At 61.2% G+C, this 15,741-nt stretch overlaps 1 protein-coding gene and 1 long non-coding RNA gene across 5 annotated transcripts in view; one reads left to right on the forward strand and one right to left on the reverse strand.

Annotated features, from left to right (window-relative positions):
- Positions 1-15,741, forward strand: part of LOC114680370 (uncharacterized) — a 193,357-nt gene that overhangs the window by 45,289 nt on the left and 132,327 nt on the right. The gene's annotated exons all lie outside the window — the stretch shown is intronic.
- Positions 1,696-14,781, reverse strand: CYHR1 (cysteine and histidine rich 1). Of its 4 annotated transcripts, none has more exons than XM_077944703.1 (4): positions 14,750-14,781; positions 4,980-5,218; positions 4,117-4,328; positions 1,696-2,534 (listed from the first exon to the last, which is right to left on the reverse strand). In XM_077944703.1, the coding sequence occupies exons 2-4, from the start codon at positions 5,198-5,200 to the stop codon at positions 2,143-2,145; spliced, it is 825 nt and encodes a 274-aa protein (XP_077800829.1). In that variant the 5' UTR covers positions 5,201-5,218; positions 14,750-14,781; the 3' UTR covers positions 1,696-2,142. The 4 variants fall into 4 exon arrangements, with proteins under 4 accessions (XP_077800829.1, XP_028708963.2, XP_077800827.1 ...); XM_028853130.2 differs by having other exon boundaries at positions 14,199-14,781; XM_077944701.1 differs by lacking the exon at positions 14,750-14,781 and adding an exon at positions 6,627-8,985 and having other exon boundaries at positions 4,980-6,304.

Consider the following 15,741-nt stretch of genomic DNA (forward strand, 5'->3'; position numbering starts at 1 on the left):
TCCTGTCCTGAACTCCCACAGGACTGGTTGCCCGAGGACTGTGCATGTGGGGCTGCAGGACCTCAACAGCCCCAGGTCTCCTTTCTCCATGTGGCCCCCCAACCTGCAGAGATGTGCTGCCTCCAGGCCCCTGGCATCCCAGCCCAGCTGAACCCATGAAGAACAAGCCTCCCACCTTCCCCACCCCAGAGACATGCCGGGGCCTGTCCCTCCATTGAGTCAGTCTCTCACACACGCACCCAAACAGGTGACAGGGCAAGCCTGCCCCACCCATGCCCCCCACACCATCACCTTGGACCCAGAAACACTGCCCAAGAGGGTGTCGGGCTTCCAAAGACACGGAGATGCGGAGCCACAGCCCATCCCTCTGTGCCTGTGGGTGGAGCATGGCGGAGGGCAGCCCCAAATCGCAGCCCTGGTGGTGCCTGAGTCAGAGGCAGCTGCTCCCAAGGATGTGCTGGGGGCTGGGTGGGGTCTTTCTTTGTGGACAGCAGAAAACCAACCATGGGGCCTTCCCATGCCCTTGGTGGCCAGGCCACATCAGCTTTGTGGGATATAAGGCTCCGGCAGCGAAGCACTCCCAGCAGGCCACACGCCCTGGCCTGGGAGTAGAAACCCACAGGACTCTCAGAAAAAGCCCAGAAGCTTGCAGCCTGTGAGGGGCAGTGCGGCAGCTCAGGAGGGAAGAGCTGACTGGGAGGGTCATGCTGGGCTGTGCCATGGTCAGCCGCCCGGATGATGGCACTTGCATTCTGCCCCCCAGCTCCTTCTCTCCATTTCTCAGCCCTCGACCCGTGAGGAGGAAAGCACAGGACAATGCGGGCCAGGCCCCGGCAGCCAGGTGGGGCGGGTGGGGCTGCTGTGAGGCATGTGAATGCACCTGACTGGAGCAGAGGAAACCAGTTCTTTGGTACTGAAGCAACAAAAAGCTGTCAGGGAAGAGCCACATCTCCTAAGCAAAGGTCGGGGAAGCAAGCTGTACCCTTCCCAGTAGCCCTGAGAGTCCCAGGGGAAGAAAGGACCGGGGCTCACTCCTCCAGGCAGGGTTCCTTCCCACCCTGTTAAGCTAGCCCTGCTCAGCCACCACAGGGCATACCAGGCGGCAGCCAGGGTGAGGATGGGAAGGGCCCACCTCCCTCAAGGTGAGAAGCTGGGCTGTCCAACCTCTGACCTCTGAAGCGAGCCTGAATGCAGGGCCAGCAGCAGGACCCCGAGAGCAGCATGGGGGACACCCCTCAGACTCTCACCCAGCCAGGCACCCAAGCACTAACCCAAGCTTTCCGCACAGCCTGGGGACGCTGGGCCCTCAAGGCTGAATTTACAGTAAATAGACTCTTTCTCACTAAAATTGTGTAACTTATCAAAGAGCCTGCAAGGAGTTTAATCTTTTTCCTGGGAAGAGACAATTTCACCCTGCTTTCCGAAAATGTCTGCTGAGCCCTGTGGCTGAGTCCTGTCTCCCTGGGAGTGGCCAGTTGGCCAGGGCAGCCCCGACCCTACCTGGATCTCCCTGCCCAAGCCTCAGTCTCAAGACCCCATGACAGAGTGTAGGGGGAGGCAGCGTCTCTGAGTCTTCCTCGGGGAACGTGTGCGGGCACAGAGATGGGGACGGGGCAGGCTCTGACCCCCAGGCCAAACCAAAGCTCCCACGCTGTCCATTCACAGCCATGCCTTCCCCTCGAACAAAACAGAAAGTACGAAACAAGGCTGCCTTTTAATTGCTATCAGATATTCGGATATCCCGTCTGACGTCAGCAAGGCCCCCGCGCCCGGCCGGAACCCGCAGGGATGGAGCAGCCCTGCCGCCTGACTGCACCGAAGGGCTGGGGCAGGGTCGCTGTGCCTCTCGGCCTCCTTGCTGCCACCGTCTCTGAGCCTCGGGGTGCCTGGTGCACCATCTCCTCTTCGGGTCAGCCCAGCCTCTGGCGGCCCTCGGAAGGAGGGGAGGCAGGGGTCAGGGGGTGAGCCGGAGGCGGGGGTCCTGTCACGCACACATGCAGACTTGCCCTGTGTTGGCTTCGTTTGTTCTCCTCCTTTGCTAAAATGATCAGATAGTCCCGTGAAGCAGCTGCCAGCCAGGTGGACAGGGCAGCGGTGCTGGGATGCTGCCCGTCAGCTCCTTGGGCGTCCTGAGGCCCTGCCCTACTTCTGTATCTGGAACAGGAAGAGCCGCAGGTTGATGTTCTTGGCGGCCAGCAGCTTGTTGCACTCCACGGAGTCAATGATGGGCAGTGGCACGTAGTCCGTCTCGTTGCTCTCGTTGGTGAAGACGAAGTGGTAGATGACAGGGCTGATCCTCACGTCATCGTAGGGGCCCTTGAGCAGCAGGAAGGAGCACTCCAGTGGTGCTGTGACCTTGCTCTTGAGGAGGAGCTGAAAGGACAGCGTACGCTTGCACGACAGGTTGGGGTTGCGCTCCGAGTCATTGACGCGAGCCTTCAGGACCCACGTCTGGTTCAGCACTGTGAACCTGGGTGTCTCGTAGTACAGGCGCGTGATGAAGTCATCTGTGCGGTACGGCCGGAACTGGACCTCTGTGGAGACAGACAGGGCCGGAAAGAGCCGGCTGTTAGTGTGGGCAGGGCTGGGCAGCAACGCCTTCCCTGACCAGGCCGAGGGCAGGCTCAGCCGGGGAGGAAGGCAACTTACCCGGGCACCGAGCTCTGCTTGTCACAAGCAAGCCAAACGCAACTATGGCAAATGGAGGCGCACACAAGCTTTGAGGGGAACAACTACAAACAGAATCAACATGGATTAGCTGGAGAGAGTCCAGAGGCTGCACGTGTCAGGCCACACCCCAGGCGTGCCCGACCCACGCTGGCCTCCCTCATCGCCCCGAGTCCCGGGTGTCCCCCAGGGCGGGGTAAGCAGACACACAGACAGGATGCGGTTCCGAGAACAAGTGCACTTTATTGGTTCTGATACAGAGGAGCTGCCAGAAAAGCCAGCAGGCGGCTGCGGCACCCAGCCCTGCCCGAGGGGAGCACCAGGTCCAAGGGCGCCAGGCCTGATCCGGAGCTGCCAGTCAGCAGGCAGCCCTGCCTGCATAGTCCTCTTGGGCAGCCCACAGCCTGTGGCCGGCAAGTCCCTCCGCGGAGGCGTGGGTTCCCAGGTGGCCAGTCTTTCCTGTATGAATGGGGCTTCCCACCTGGCCACGGCCGCAGCCACAGTGCCCCAGCCTGCCTAGACTCCATGAGACCCTGGTATCTCCAGGACAGCTAAGGCTGCTACTCACCACAGGCTGTGGCTGCCGCAGAGACCCCAGGCCCTCAGCCTCTCTGGCCTGCTTGGGCCCACATCCCGCTGGGCACAGTCCAGGCAGCAGGGCGAGACTGGCTGCCCATGACCGCCCTGCTTGCGCCACGCCTGGTGCTCTGAGCTGGCCGCCTGGTGTGGGCTGAGAGTAGAGGGACGGAGCTTCCTCCAGTGGCCCCAGTATCAACAGGTGCTTCTTGCTGTCCTCTGGGCCAGACTCTGGCCTGGCTCCTGCTCCCCGACATGTTCAAAGGCGGTGGCAGTGGCCCAGAGATCCAGTGTGCCTGCGCACGCATCCAGCCTGTGCGTCTGTGGGTGTCCACTCCCGGTTCTACAGTTTGAGTCGGGCACCCTCAGCTTGTTCTGGAGCCCTGTCCCTGCACAGCTTCGTGCCAGCCTTGAGAGGCCCACGGCTGGGGCAGTGACTGCCTGTAGGCAGGACCTCACTCGGCAGGGTGCTCTTCTCGCTCCAGGGTCCGAGGGGCAGGCCCCTAGCTCCCAGGCGCCCTGAGACCTGCTTGCTTTCTGGTTAGACCCTGACTGTCTTGAGGCTCTGGAGCCCCACAGTGAGATGCCACCTTGCGGGGGTGGTGAAGCCAGGGTGGGGAGGACAGGTGGGCGGGGCTGCCGTGAGAGCCACACAGGTGTGCACCTGGGGTCTGCCTCGGCCTCTCCTTCTGCTCAGTCTCCGGCCTCTCTTCTTGCCCGAGGTGTCCTCCTGTCCACCGGGAGCTCGTCCAGAGCCCAGCCGTCTGGTGCCGTCAGTGCCCAGTGCCCAGAGCCTGCTGCCCCCAGGCTCCTGGCTGCCAGCCCCCCACGCCCACACCTGTGTGGCATGCAGCAGGCGGCGGGGCGCCTCACCTGTGTAGCCGATCTTCTCGAAGCTGAGCAGGCTGAAGATGCTGTTGTACAGCTGCATCTCCTTGCGGTGGCTCTGGTCCATCCCATCTAGGATCTCCATCAGCTCGCTGCCTGTCTTGGTCGGGTGGGCACATGCAGCTTCGTGCACTGTCAGCTCGTGGAAGGGGCCGTGCCACGGGCAGCCGATGCGTTTGTACTTGCACTGGGTTACCCTGGGGGAGGCAGGCACATCACTCACAGCCTGAGCCCCCAACAGGCGGCTGCAACAAGCTGTCCTCCCACATGGCTTCCATCCAGCTAAGAACCCCTTCCTGCAGGACACACGTAACTGTGAGCCCAGCCCCCAGGATGAAGTCAGAGTGGCAGTGTGTGGAGAGGAAGGAGACAGGCAGTAACAGGGAGAGAGAGGGGAAGGAACAGTGCAAGCTTGAGCCCACATGCCCCGCACCGCGGCGTGGTTCTCTCCTCTGCTTGGCAGCGGCGGTCCTGTACAGCCTCACTGCAGGAGACTTGGTGGCTGCCTCCACTGGATGGGTAGCCATGGGCAGTGTAGCCTCACACCAAGCTCCCTGAGGTCCTGTGTTGGACACGCTGTCCTGGGCCCTTCAAGAGGCTCCCCCACAGCCACAAAGAGCGCTGGAAGGCTAGGCTCATGTCTGGGTAACAACTGGACGCAGAACCTGCCTGTTCTCATCCTGTGCAGGCACCGTCCCCCAGGGCCGTCGCTGGGCTACACAGGTGGCCTCCGAGGCCCAGGCAGCAGGGACGGCCAGACCCCCCTGCACAGGGCCCTGCTGCACCAGGGTGGGCTTCCAGCAGTCCTCAGCCCTGCCTGTGAGGCTGAACCCCTGACCCTCAGTTACCTGTCCTGGCATTCCTCTTTCTGGTGCCTCTCCAGGAGGGAGCGGGGAAACTGGCGCAGGCAGAAGCCACACTCTGAAGGCAGCTCGCTCACGGCTTTCTCCACAGCCAGGTTCCGGCAGCAGAGGCTCTTACTGATCTCACAACGACAATTGGGGCACGTGGCCTGCTCCTCCTTCAGCCGGGCATCTGCTAGTAGGTGGATAAAACAGCCAGCGCACATCAAGTGACCATTAGTACACTGCGAAGAAGGAAAGGGAGACGAAGCTCACAGACCTGCGGGCTTATGCTCGCACACACCCGCCCATGCCCGTCAGCTCTGGCCAGGTGTCCTGAGGGACTCCAGCTAGTGCAGAGGGGCGCATGTGCCTGTCCCGAGTCGTGCTGGAGTATGGTGAACACTGAGAGCTGCTCAGGAGAGACAGGCAGAGCCAGCTTGGGTTCTTGCAGAGATTAGAGGTCCTAAGGGCAAGGCCTCATCAGCTCACAGAGGTGACAGCTCGCCCTGGCAGTGATGGGTGCAGCCACCTGAGGCTTAGAGCCAGGCTTTTCCCTTAAGGACCAGCGACTGCCCTGACTCCCCTACAGGTCCAGAGTTTGGGAGCCCTCCAGAAACGCTGGGCTCTTGGCCAACACTGTCAGGTGGGGAGCGGACACGGCTCCCACACTGGGGCAGGCATGTTCTCTAGGTCTTCAGAAAGGCCATTCATCCTGGGTTGAGAGGATCTGGCTCAGAGAGGTCCTGAGAGGACCAGCCTAGCCTGGCCCTTCTATTCCAGCCCTCCCCAGGGAGCCCAGGTGAGAGGAGGCAGCTGTCCCCCCATCCAGGGAGATCGGCTACCTGCAGAGGCCTCCTCAGAGCTGGAAGGCAGGAGCCAAGCTGGCCCAGGACAAAGGCAGGTGAGCACACGGGGAGTGCCTGGGGAGTGCGAGTGGGAGTGGGGGCTCTGAGTGGGTGCCCAGCCTGCTGGGGTAACCAGGGCTGGCAGGAGCAGGGCACCTCCCGCTGGGCTCCCTGCCTGTGTGGGCTCCCAGCACGGCCAGTGGCCCATCCTGGCTCTCACTCCCTCAACATAAGCCTTGAGCGTCCACTTGGTGCCACTGAGAGACACTCAGCAAGCTGCGGTCCCAGCCCGTAGGGGCTCCCAGCATGGGAGGCGGGAAGCCCAAACCAGAACCAAGAGGTCCAAGAGCAAACAAAGCCTTTTGTACCTGAGCAGACACAGCTCCCACAGCCCTGGCTGGAGTGGGGTGTGCAGGCTGAGGCATTCCAGGGCCAGACAGGAGTGACAGGGATGTGATGTGCCTCCCACCTAAAGACTCACAACTCGGCCGGGCGCGGTGGCTCAAGCCTGTAATCCCAGCACTTTGGGAGGCCGAGACGGGTGGATCACGAGGTCAGGAGATCGAGACCATCCTGGATAACACGGTGAAACCCCGTCTCTACTAAGAAATACAAAAAACTAGCCGGGCGAGGTGGCGGGCGCCTGTAGTCCCAGCTACTCGGGAGGCTGAGGCAGGAGAATGGTGGGAACCCGGGAGGCGGAGCTTGCAGTGAGCTGAGATCCGGCCACTGCACTCCAGCCTGGGCTACAGAGCGAGACTCCGTCTCAAAAAAAAAAAAAAAAAAAAAAAAAAAAAAGACTCACAACTCACTGAAGGGAGCAGTCAGCAGAGTTGCTCCTGTCCTGATGCCTCTCCAGCAGCTGGCCCAGGCTTGCCAGCCATGCAAACCTCCAGAAAGCCACTGGGCCACCGGCTTCCTTTGGGACCTGGGACCCTCTTGAGAATGGGATGTGGTGCAGCAGAGGGGCCTGCCCAGGCCCAGCCTCTCTACAAGGTGTGTGTCAGGGAGGGGACACTCACAGGGCCCTGCCTGGTGGTGCTGGGAGGCCACCCCTGCACATGTGGGGCCCTGGTAAGCCTGAGCTGCCATCCTGTTGCTTCAGCGGCCTGTGCACCCCAAGCTAAGGAGCGGCCAGATGCTGGGGCTGTTTGCTCAGCACCTGTGAACCAGGCCTAAGGTCTGCTGAGTCAAAGGACCTACATGTGGAGAACCGACAGTGGGGACAAAGCCCTTTTTCATGGAATCCACCTCCACATGACCACCACCCATTACCTGCATTCAATTCTCAAGTTCTCAGTTTGGTTAAAAATTAAAATGACAGGCAGTGGCTCATACCTGTAACCCCAGCTCTTTGGAAGGCCGAGGCAGGCAGGTCACCTGAGGTCAGGAGTTCAAGACCAGCCTGGCCAACATGGTGAAACCCCGTCTCTACTAAAAATACAAAAATTAACCAGGCGTGGTGGTGCATGCCTATAATCTCAGCTTCTCGGGAGGCTGAGGCAAGAGAATGGCGTGAACCCGGGAGGCGGAGGTTGCAGTGAGCCGAGATGGCGCCACTGCACTGCAGCCGGGGAGACAGAGTGAGACTCTGTCTCATAAATAAATAAATAAATAATTAAAACATACACAGCTGCCTGAGTCTGGCTCTGATTGGGTGGGGACAAGCTGAGGCCTGCCCCAGGAGAAGGTGTGAAAATCCACCAGCTAAGTCCAGGGGTCAGCGGTGGGTGGACTCTGGGCAGGAGTGGGCACAGACGCTGTTGAAGCAGCTGTCCCACGGGAGGCACAGACCAAGGGCCCACACCACTGCCTTCTCACAGCCCCCCACCCTGGAGGCGTACCCCTCCATGTGGCCAGCTCTAGACACCTGATGAGACTGCCCGCGTCCCCTGGACGAGGTTCTGGGCCCAGCTCTGCACGTGCAGTGTGTCCTGAGCACAGGCACAACGGTACTCTTCTTGGCTGTGGCCCAGCCCCCAAGGGAGTTCCAGGCAGGGCTGGAGCACCTGATCCCACCCACTAAGGCCATCTGGCCTCTCTTCCTGGCTCTGGATAGCCCAGGAAGATTCGAGGTGGAGTCCTGGACCCTCCCAAGGGAGCACTGAAGCTACTGAGCACATCACCACTTACCTCCCAGCACTGCCAGCCTCTCCCCCGAAAGCTACCCCAGCTCCTGGGCCAGTCCCTGGCCATAGGCCTCATTCCTTTGGGGCCTCTAGACCCCAGCATGGGCTCAGTCAATTCCATACCATGGGGAGGCAGCAGTGGCCCTGCCCTCCTCTGGCTCCCTCTGGGCCTCTGAGAGGAACTGCAAGCTCTGAGGAGACACAGGGCCACTGCCCCTTCAGCCGCAATGGTGCCTGCCACTCAAGTCAGAACACAGGGAGTCCCTAAGGTTCCCTGGACCACACTGGCCCAGCAGCCAAGGGACATAGCCACACCCACCCCCAGACCCTCCTCACTGGTCAAGGGACACCCTCCAGGTGCACGGCCCGGGCCCGACCAACACTCAGCCCAGGAGGTCTGTCCACAGCAGGACGGTCACCCGTCACAAGCTCCAGAGCCTTCCCCACCATCTGGGTCCCCTCAGCCCCTGAGCAAGACTCTGGCTCCACACCAAGGCCAGGCCACAGGCAGCTGCATCCTTGGCCCTGGCAGCATCTGGTCAGATGCACCTGATTCTGACTTGTGCCCACCACCTGACAGAAGCTGGGCCCTGGAGGGCTCCACACGGTCCAGGGGATGGCATGGGGCAAGGCCCCCAAGAGCCCAGGCACCTTCAAGAGCAGCTGCTGCAGCACCCAGGCCAGGCCACCTCTCACTACCAGCCAAGAAGACTCCACGGGAGGCGAGAGGAGGGAATCCCACACTCCCCCACAACCAAGGATGACATCATGGGGATGACATCACTGGGGTGATGTCACATGGGAAATAACATCACGGGGTGACATCATGGGAGACTGACACCATGGGGGGACTGACATCACAGAAACATGACATCACAGGGGAATGGCATTATGGGGGTGACATCACAGAATGATATCACATAGATGACATCAAAGGGGGATGACATCGTGGCAGGCTGACATCACGGGGTTGACATCAGAGGGAGTATTGGCATCAGAGGGGATGGTATTGTGGGGAACTGACATGATGGGGGGACTGACATAGGGGATGACATCATAGGGGTGATATCACAGGGGATGGCAACATGTGACATCACAGGAATGTCACATGGGGGAAATGATGTCACGGGGTGACACTGCAGGTAATGCTACCACGAGGGAATGACATCACAGTGGACTGTCATCACAGGGTAATAACATCACAGGGCCTCCTGGCCCCTCCTAGGGCAGATGTGGGCTTGAAGCCACAGTGCTGGGCTCAGACCCCAGCCCACAGGTCACCAGTAGTATGACCCTGGGCTCTCCTCTTGGGGCCTCAGTTTCCTCACGTGCACAGGTGATGAGTATAGGACCAGCTTCATTCTGTGCTGATGAGGTGGGATGGGACAGGGTGGCACTGCCCCACACCCAGCAGGCACAGAGGAAGTATCACCACCTTGGGCAGCCATGGCGGAGCTGCTGGGGCTGCCAACCCCAGGAGCCAGACCCCAGGCCCCTCTGCAGATGCTGATACACACAGGTGGCCCAGAAATGGCCATTTGCACCTGCATCCTCAGGACAGCACCCAGCCCTCCCCACTGCGAGCTACAGGCAGCTCATGCAGACCCAGGATCTCCACTTGAGCTACTTCTTCCCTGGGGTTAAAGGGGAGCTGGATGGGCTAAACAGGCTCAAGAAGGAGCCCTGACCCTGTCCCCCAGCCAAGGGCCCCGACTTTCTGGTGGTCCCAAGGTCCCTATGGTCAGCTGGCCTCGTAGGAAGCTTTTCGAGCCTGGACTGCATGGGTCTCTCAGACCCTGGGGACCCCCTGTTTTCCACTGGAGGATGGCATAGTGCCCAGGCCCATGGGAGCAGTGCCCTCACTCACCTAGGGCTGAGGGACCCACCGGCCCTTGACAGAGGTCGTCAGAGCCAAAATGCAGCCAAAGGGCTTCCCTGTGGCACAAACCACAAAAGCGCTGCTCAGCCAGTTGGAGGTTCCCCTTCCTCTGCCATCTGCATGCAGGCCCCACCAGGGCCAGTGGTGCTTCAGGACACACCCCACATGCTCGGCCCCTGACCTCCTGGATCAAACATGGGTCTGAGAGGGACCGGCACATTGTCCAAGGCCACACAGCTGGTTAAGTGTGAAGCCAGGACTCAAACCCTCTGCCCAGGCTGGATTTGAAATCCCTCAACTGCTACTGCTGTCAGACCTCAAACGGGGGCCAGTCAATACCCAGAGTCAGGCTCACATTCAGAACAAGGCTGCTTAGATCTAAAAGTAACTCAAATGATAACCACCACAGAAAATAAAAATTCTCAATTAGCCAGATTCCAGAACCTCTTCCTTGCTCCTGTGAGTTTTAAATACCTAAGCAGACATAGTTACAAAGATCTTTCTTTTCTGCCACTTTCCTCACCGCAAAGAGCAAGTCAGCTGCAGCCCCGTACTGCTGCCCAGGAGACTGGGGAACAGGGGCCCGAAGCTCCTTGGACATGTGGATGGTGACTCCATCCCCACAGGACTGTGCACTGTTGGACTGGCTGGGGCTGTGGGGCTCAGGCAGAGAGGAGTCATCTCTGCTTCCTGGGCTGTTATCAATGGGACCGTCAAGATGTGGCAGAGACATGGGCGCTACAGGCGGGAGGGCAGGTGCATACACCAACCCACCCACAGGACAGAGTGGACACACCCTGGATAGATGGGGCAGGAGAGGATCCTTGTAGCAAGGAGAGAAAATCTCAAAGTGGGAGCGCTGCCTCTGTCGGGCCCAAGAGGTGGGCAGGGGGAGAGAGAGGACACCTCAGGCAGGAGGGCACGGGAGTGGCGGGGCACTGTGCAGGGCTGAGTTACAGGGAGCGGCTGGAACACATCTGAGAGGCCTCAGCCCGGTCCTTACACGAGAGTGAGCTTGTTTTTGCCTTAAGAATGCCCCAAGAGGGGTGGGAACAATGTGCAGTCCCTTCCTCCAGGTGCCAGCACCAAGGCCCAGGGTCTCAGCTGACATCAGCAGGAAGGGTCAGGGCCAGGTCTGTCTTATGCAGGACCACACTGGGCCTCATCTGAAGGGCCAAATCAGAGGGAGAGAAGTCAGGGATGAGGTTGCGGCTGCAACGTCCCGGGCACTAGTGAGGCTGTGTCTTCCCAGAGGAGGTGCCCCATGGGCAGAGGTGCCAACAGGCCACACTGCCCTCAGGCCACAGAGCAGGGAGCCAGCAGGAGCCACCCGACCACCTGCTCGGCCTGAATAGTCCAGAAACTCCTGCACGGGTGTCCCTGCTGGCCCTGCTAGCCCTCTTGCCACCCACCTGAGACTCCAGAAGGTGGCTGTACACCTTGTCAGGCCAGTCACCCAGGACACATCCAACACCCACACAGAGAACATCAAAGCTGGGTCTTGCTGTACCGGCTGCAGCCCCAACCTGACGTGACGCAGGACTCGGCGGTGGCAGAAACCGTTTGCACGAGGGCCTCAGTCTGATACCCAAGCAGGTTTCCCAGCCTGCGAGGCATCATCGTGCAGGCACAGGCCTGTGGGTCAGCCGGCCCTGCAGGCCCAAGGGCTCAGACCTGGGGCACCACCCGAGGCTTCCCTGCCAGCACTGGTGGCATCTGGTATCTGGATGACAAGCTCTCGAGTTACTGAGGACCCAGCCAACTCCAGAGGCCCATGGGATTGTCCCCCACAGCCCCAGTGCCAGGCACAACACACAAGGTTCAGCATGGATACTCCCATCTTCATCTCACCAGAGTTGGGGACTGTCTGAGTCAGCCCCCAGCTTGGCTGGTGCCCACCCTGAGCCATGTGTTCTGCTGGGGTCAGGAAAAGCATTGTAGCAGGAACAGAGAGTAGAACCTGCTGCATTCCTGACACTGGCTGGCTCGAGACAGCCAATCAACACAGTCACCAAGGAAGGCTAGTAGAATATGGCAGACTGAGCCCAAGCTGGGGTGATGGCCAGCATGGGCCCAACCAGGGACACACAGAAGGCAGCATGTAGAGGCCCACACCATCTGTGCCCAGATTCTCCAGGGAGCAGAGCAGGCAGGAGTCCAGGTCTCCAGGTCTGTGTTGACCTTCCGGGGGCGCCACTCACAGCAGAGGGCCACCCCCCCGGAGGTGTTCTCAGCAGCATTCGGGGAGGCCAGTGCCCACAGCACTCCTCGCTCAGCTGCTCTGTTCCCAGGGAAGTCACTGAGCAGAGCCCTCAGGCCAGGGAGGGCCACCAGCCAGGGCAGCCCCAGTGCCTTTGGTCTCCATTACACCTGCTCAGCTCCCTGCCTCTGGCTGCCCAGGGCAGAACTCTGCTCCGCACAGTGCAGGCCGGTTTGAACCAGCCAGGCTAAGGCCTGGTCACCAGGAGCTCCGGTCAGAAGCAGAGCCATCACTCTGTGTTGGGCCAGCCTAGCTGGGAGACAGAGTGCACCAGGGACCAGTATCATGTGGCCCATCATCACCAGGTCCAGCTGCAGCTCCAGCCCACCCACCAGTGGGGAGACAAGGAGAATTCTCTGTTCCCCTGTGACCTCACACCATTGGCTTGGCTTGTTGGAGTCTCCCTCGAGATCCAAGAAAAAAAGAGTTCTGGCCGCGTACAGTGGCCTGTAATCCCAGCACTTTGGGAGGCTGAGGCGGGCGGATCACCCAAGGTCAGGAGTTCGAGATCAGCCTGGCCAACATGGCGAAACCCTGTCTCTACTAAAAAATACAAAAATAGCCGGGCATGGTGGCAGGTGCCTGTGACCCCAGCTACTCGGGAGGCGGAGGTAGGGAGAACTGCTTTAACCCGGGAGACGGAGGTTACAGTGAGCCGCGATTGTGCCACTTCACTCCAGCCTGGGTGACAGAGAGAGACTCCGTCTCAAATAAAGGAGAGTTCTTCCACCTGGGAGGATCGAAGGTTGTGAGCCAGGAAAAGGGAGCTGGAGAGTGGGCACATCTTGGAAGCCAAGGTACTGCCAAAGCCAAGAAGTAACTGCTAACTCGGAGCCAGTGGCTCTGAAAAGTGCTCCCCTAGCTGGTCCTGGTGCCTGACACCCAGGAAGGTGGGTGAGAGCCAGCGATCTCTCCCTACCCAGGCACACTGGGATCCTCCCAATAAGGTCATGCCAGAGCAAGGACTTGGAGATCCAGAGTTTGGGGAAATGGTAACCCAGACTAGCCCTACACCACCTGTTACAAAAGTAGCTCCTCATCCAGGCCCCTAGTTTAAACACAAGCAGGGAAACGAGGCCCCGTTAGCTACTTTACTTCCAGCTCCTGTAAGTGTAAAGAAAGCTGATAGGGAACCTGCTTCATTTCTCACAAGGACTGGGGAGTTGAAAGGAGGGGAAGACACAGGGAAGGTGGGGACACTGTACTCTGCCTCTGCGTGTCAACCAGTTTGTCCCTGCTACCTGGGAAGGGTCATGTCAAACCCACCTGGACCAGGTACCCTCTCTAACAGCCCTAGATTGCTTAAGGGCTGAGTCCAACTGCCATGTGGATGTGAAGATGGGGGAGGAGGGGTGGGCCGGCCTCCTGGAGCACTGGCTGCCTGGGAAGCCTGGCCTGGCCTGGCCTGGGTGAGGTGGGCAGGAGCCTAGCATGGGGCATGGCAGGTCCAGGTGGATGCGGGGTTTGCCTGGGCCTGGAAAAGGTACCCAGACTGTGGGGCTTGTTGCAAATGGTTCATCCCGACAAGCAGCAATCCCCTCTCCCTACTGTTCTTCAAGATGAAGTGGAAATGGACAAAGTGAAAGGATTTTTCCACCCAGGAAGGTAGAAAAGATGTCCATAGGATGTTCAGGAGTGGAGGGACAAGCTCGGGGGTGTGGCTGCCAGAAGAATGGGGAAGGAGCTCTGGAGCACAGGACTCTGAGCCCAGGGAGCTTGGGACCGGGTGGGTTGAGGGGAGCAGTTGTGGGGTAAGGGTCAGTTTGAAGGTGTGGGTTGGAGGAGTGTTGAGGGGACCGTGGGGAAGTCTAGAAAAGAGAAGGGAGAAGTAATCGGAAGACAAGCGATTGAGATCGGGAATTAACGTGGATCAGAAAACAGAAAAGGGGGGTCCTGAGCTGAAAATAAAGCCCCGAGAGGAAGACAACGAGGAGCTTCAAAGCAGGCGCTGGAGCCCCGCTGGGCGAGGAAGTGGCTGTAAGGGCCGGAGAGAGTTCCTGGCCGCCGGGCCCCGCGGGCCTGGCCTCCAAAGAGACGCGGATCCTGGGGCCCAGCAGCGGGGGCTGCAGCCCCGGGCTGGGCCGGGTCGGGGTCGGCCGGCGGCCCTACCTGGTACACGGAGGCCTTGGGCAGGTCCAGGCACACGGTGCAGCACAGCACCGAGTAGAGCCGCTCCTCCAGTTTCCCGCTGCCGGCCGCCGCCGCCGCCGCCGCCGCCTCGGCCGCCTCGGCTGCCCGCAGCCGCTTCTTGGGCGGCGCGTCGGGGTCGCCGGCCGCCTCCTGCAGCTGTAGCTGCCGGGCGCCCGCCAAGCCCGCCTCGTCCGGGAGCCCAGGCCCCGCCGCCTCGCCCAGCGCCGCCGCCGCCGCCTGCCCGGCGGCCGCCCCGGGCCCGGCTCCGACCCCGACCCCGACCCCGGCCGGCACAGCGCCCGCGGGCCCCGCGGCCGGGCCGCCCCCGCCGGCCTCCTCGGCGCCGGACATAGCGACCGGCCGGCCCGGCGGGCGGATGCCGGCGCGCTCCCGCGACTAGAAGTTAAGGGTGCCGCGCGCTCCCGCCGCTCTCCCGCCGCCGCCGCCGCGACCCCGCAGCCCCGCTCCCTGCGCCGCCGCCTCAGTGGGCCCGGCCCGCGCGTCGCCCCGCAGGAGCTGCGGCCACCGACCCCGGCACGGCCGCCATCTTTGTTTTCGCTGTGCGCTTCCCCCCGCCCCGCCGCCACCACCCCCTCGTCTTCCCCGTCACGTGAGCTCCGCGCGGGGCCAATGGCAGCGCCGCTTGGGGCGAGAAAGCGCAGGGGTCAGAGCCAATGGGAGTGCGAGGGCCTCCAAGGGCCCGCCCCTGCAGGAGGTGGGCGGGGAGGGGGCGGGGCCCGCGAGAGTCGCGGAGGGACGCTCACCTGGGGGTAGGGAGGCCCACGCGAGCTGCGGCGCCGGCGCAGCACCCACGCTCCACGAGCCAGCGGCAGCTGCCGACCCCTACGGCGGGGTGTGCCTGCGTCTTTGTCCCCCAAGACTCAGGCTCGTGTGGTAGGGGCTCTCGCCCGGCTACCCGCAGGGGAAGGGCACAAATGAAAATCCCCGCGGGCTACCCATCTCTGTCGGGTGCGGGACCCCTTAGGTCTCCACAGTAGCAAGCGGAGAGACTTCCGGGAGAGGGGACTCCAGACCCCTAATCCACCGGAATCTAATCCTCTGCTAGTCCGAACCCCCATCCTAACCCTGGGGTTGGAGGCTGAAGGGGTCCACCGAGGAAAACGAAGGTCTTAGGGAGTAGGGCTGGCTTCCATAGGCCGGAGGTACACAGGAGGGCGAATCAACTCTGGGAAGGATGTGCGTTTCTTCAAACGGCTGTGGTACAGCCCTCCCCTGACTCCACCCTACCCATCAGTTATTGAAGGTCACTGCCCCAGAGGACCACCTGCAGGCCAGGCCAGGATATCTGGAACTCCACCATGTCCCAGGAGAGTAAGGGCCTAGGGCTGTCTTCTCAGCCCAGAGGTCTTCCTGACAATGGTCGAAAGGAGGCCCGGCTGCGTGAGGCCCCATCCTAGTTCCAGTACATACCCTATCAGGGTAACCGGCTGCTGCCCTGAGGGGCCTTAGGAAGCTCACTGAAGGATCCCTCAATCCCTCTCAAAAATGGGCAGATTCCATA

The sequence above is a fragment of the Macaca mulatta genome, chromosome 8 (assembly GCF_049350105.2).
Source record: "Macaca mulatta isolate MMU2019108-1 chromosome 8, T2T-MMU8v2.0, whole genome shotgun sequence".
NCBI classification, from domain to species: Eukaryota; Metazoa; Chordata; class Mammalia; order Primates; family Cercopithecidae; genus Macaca; species Macaca mulatta.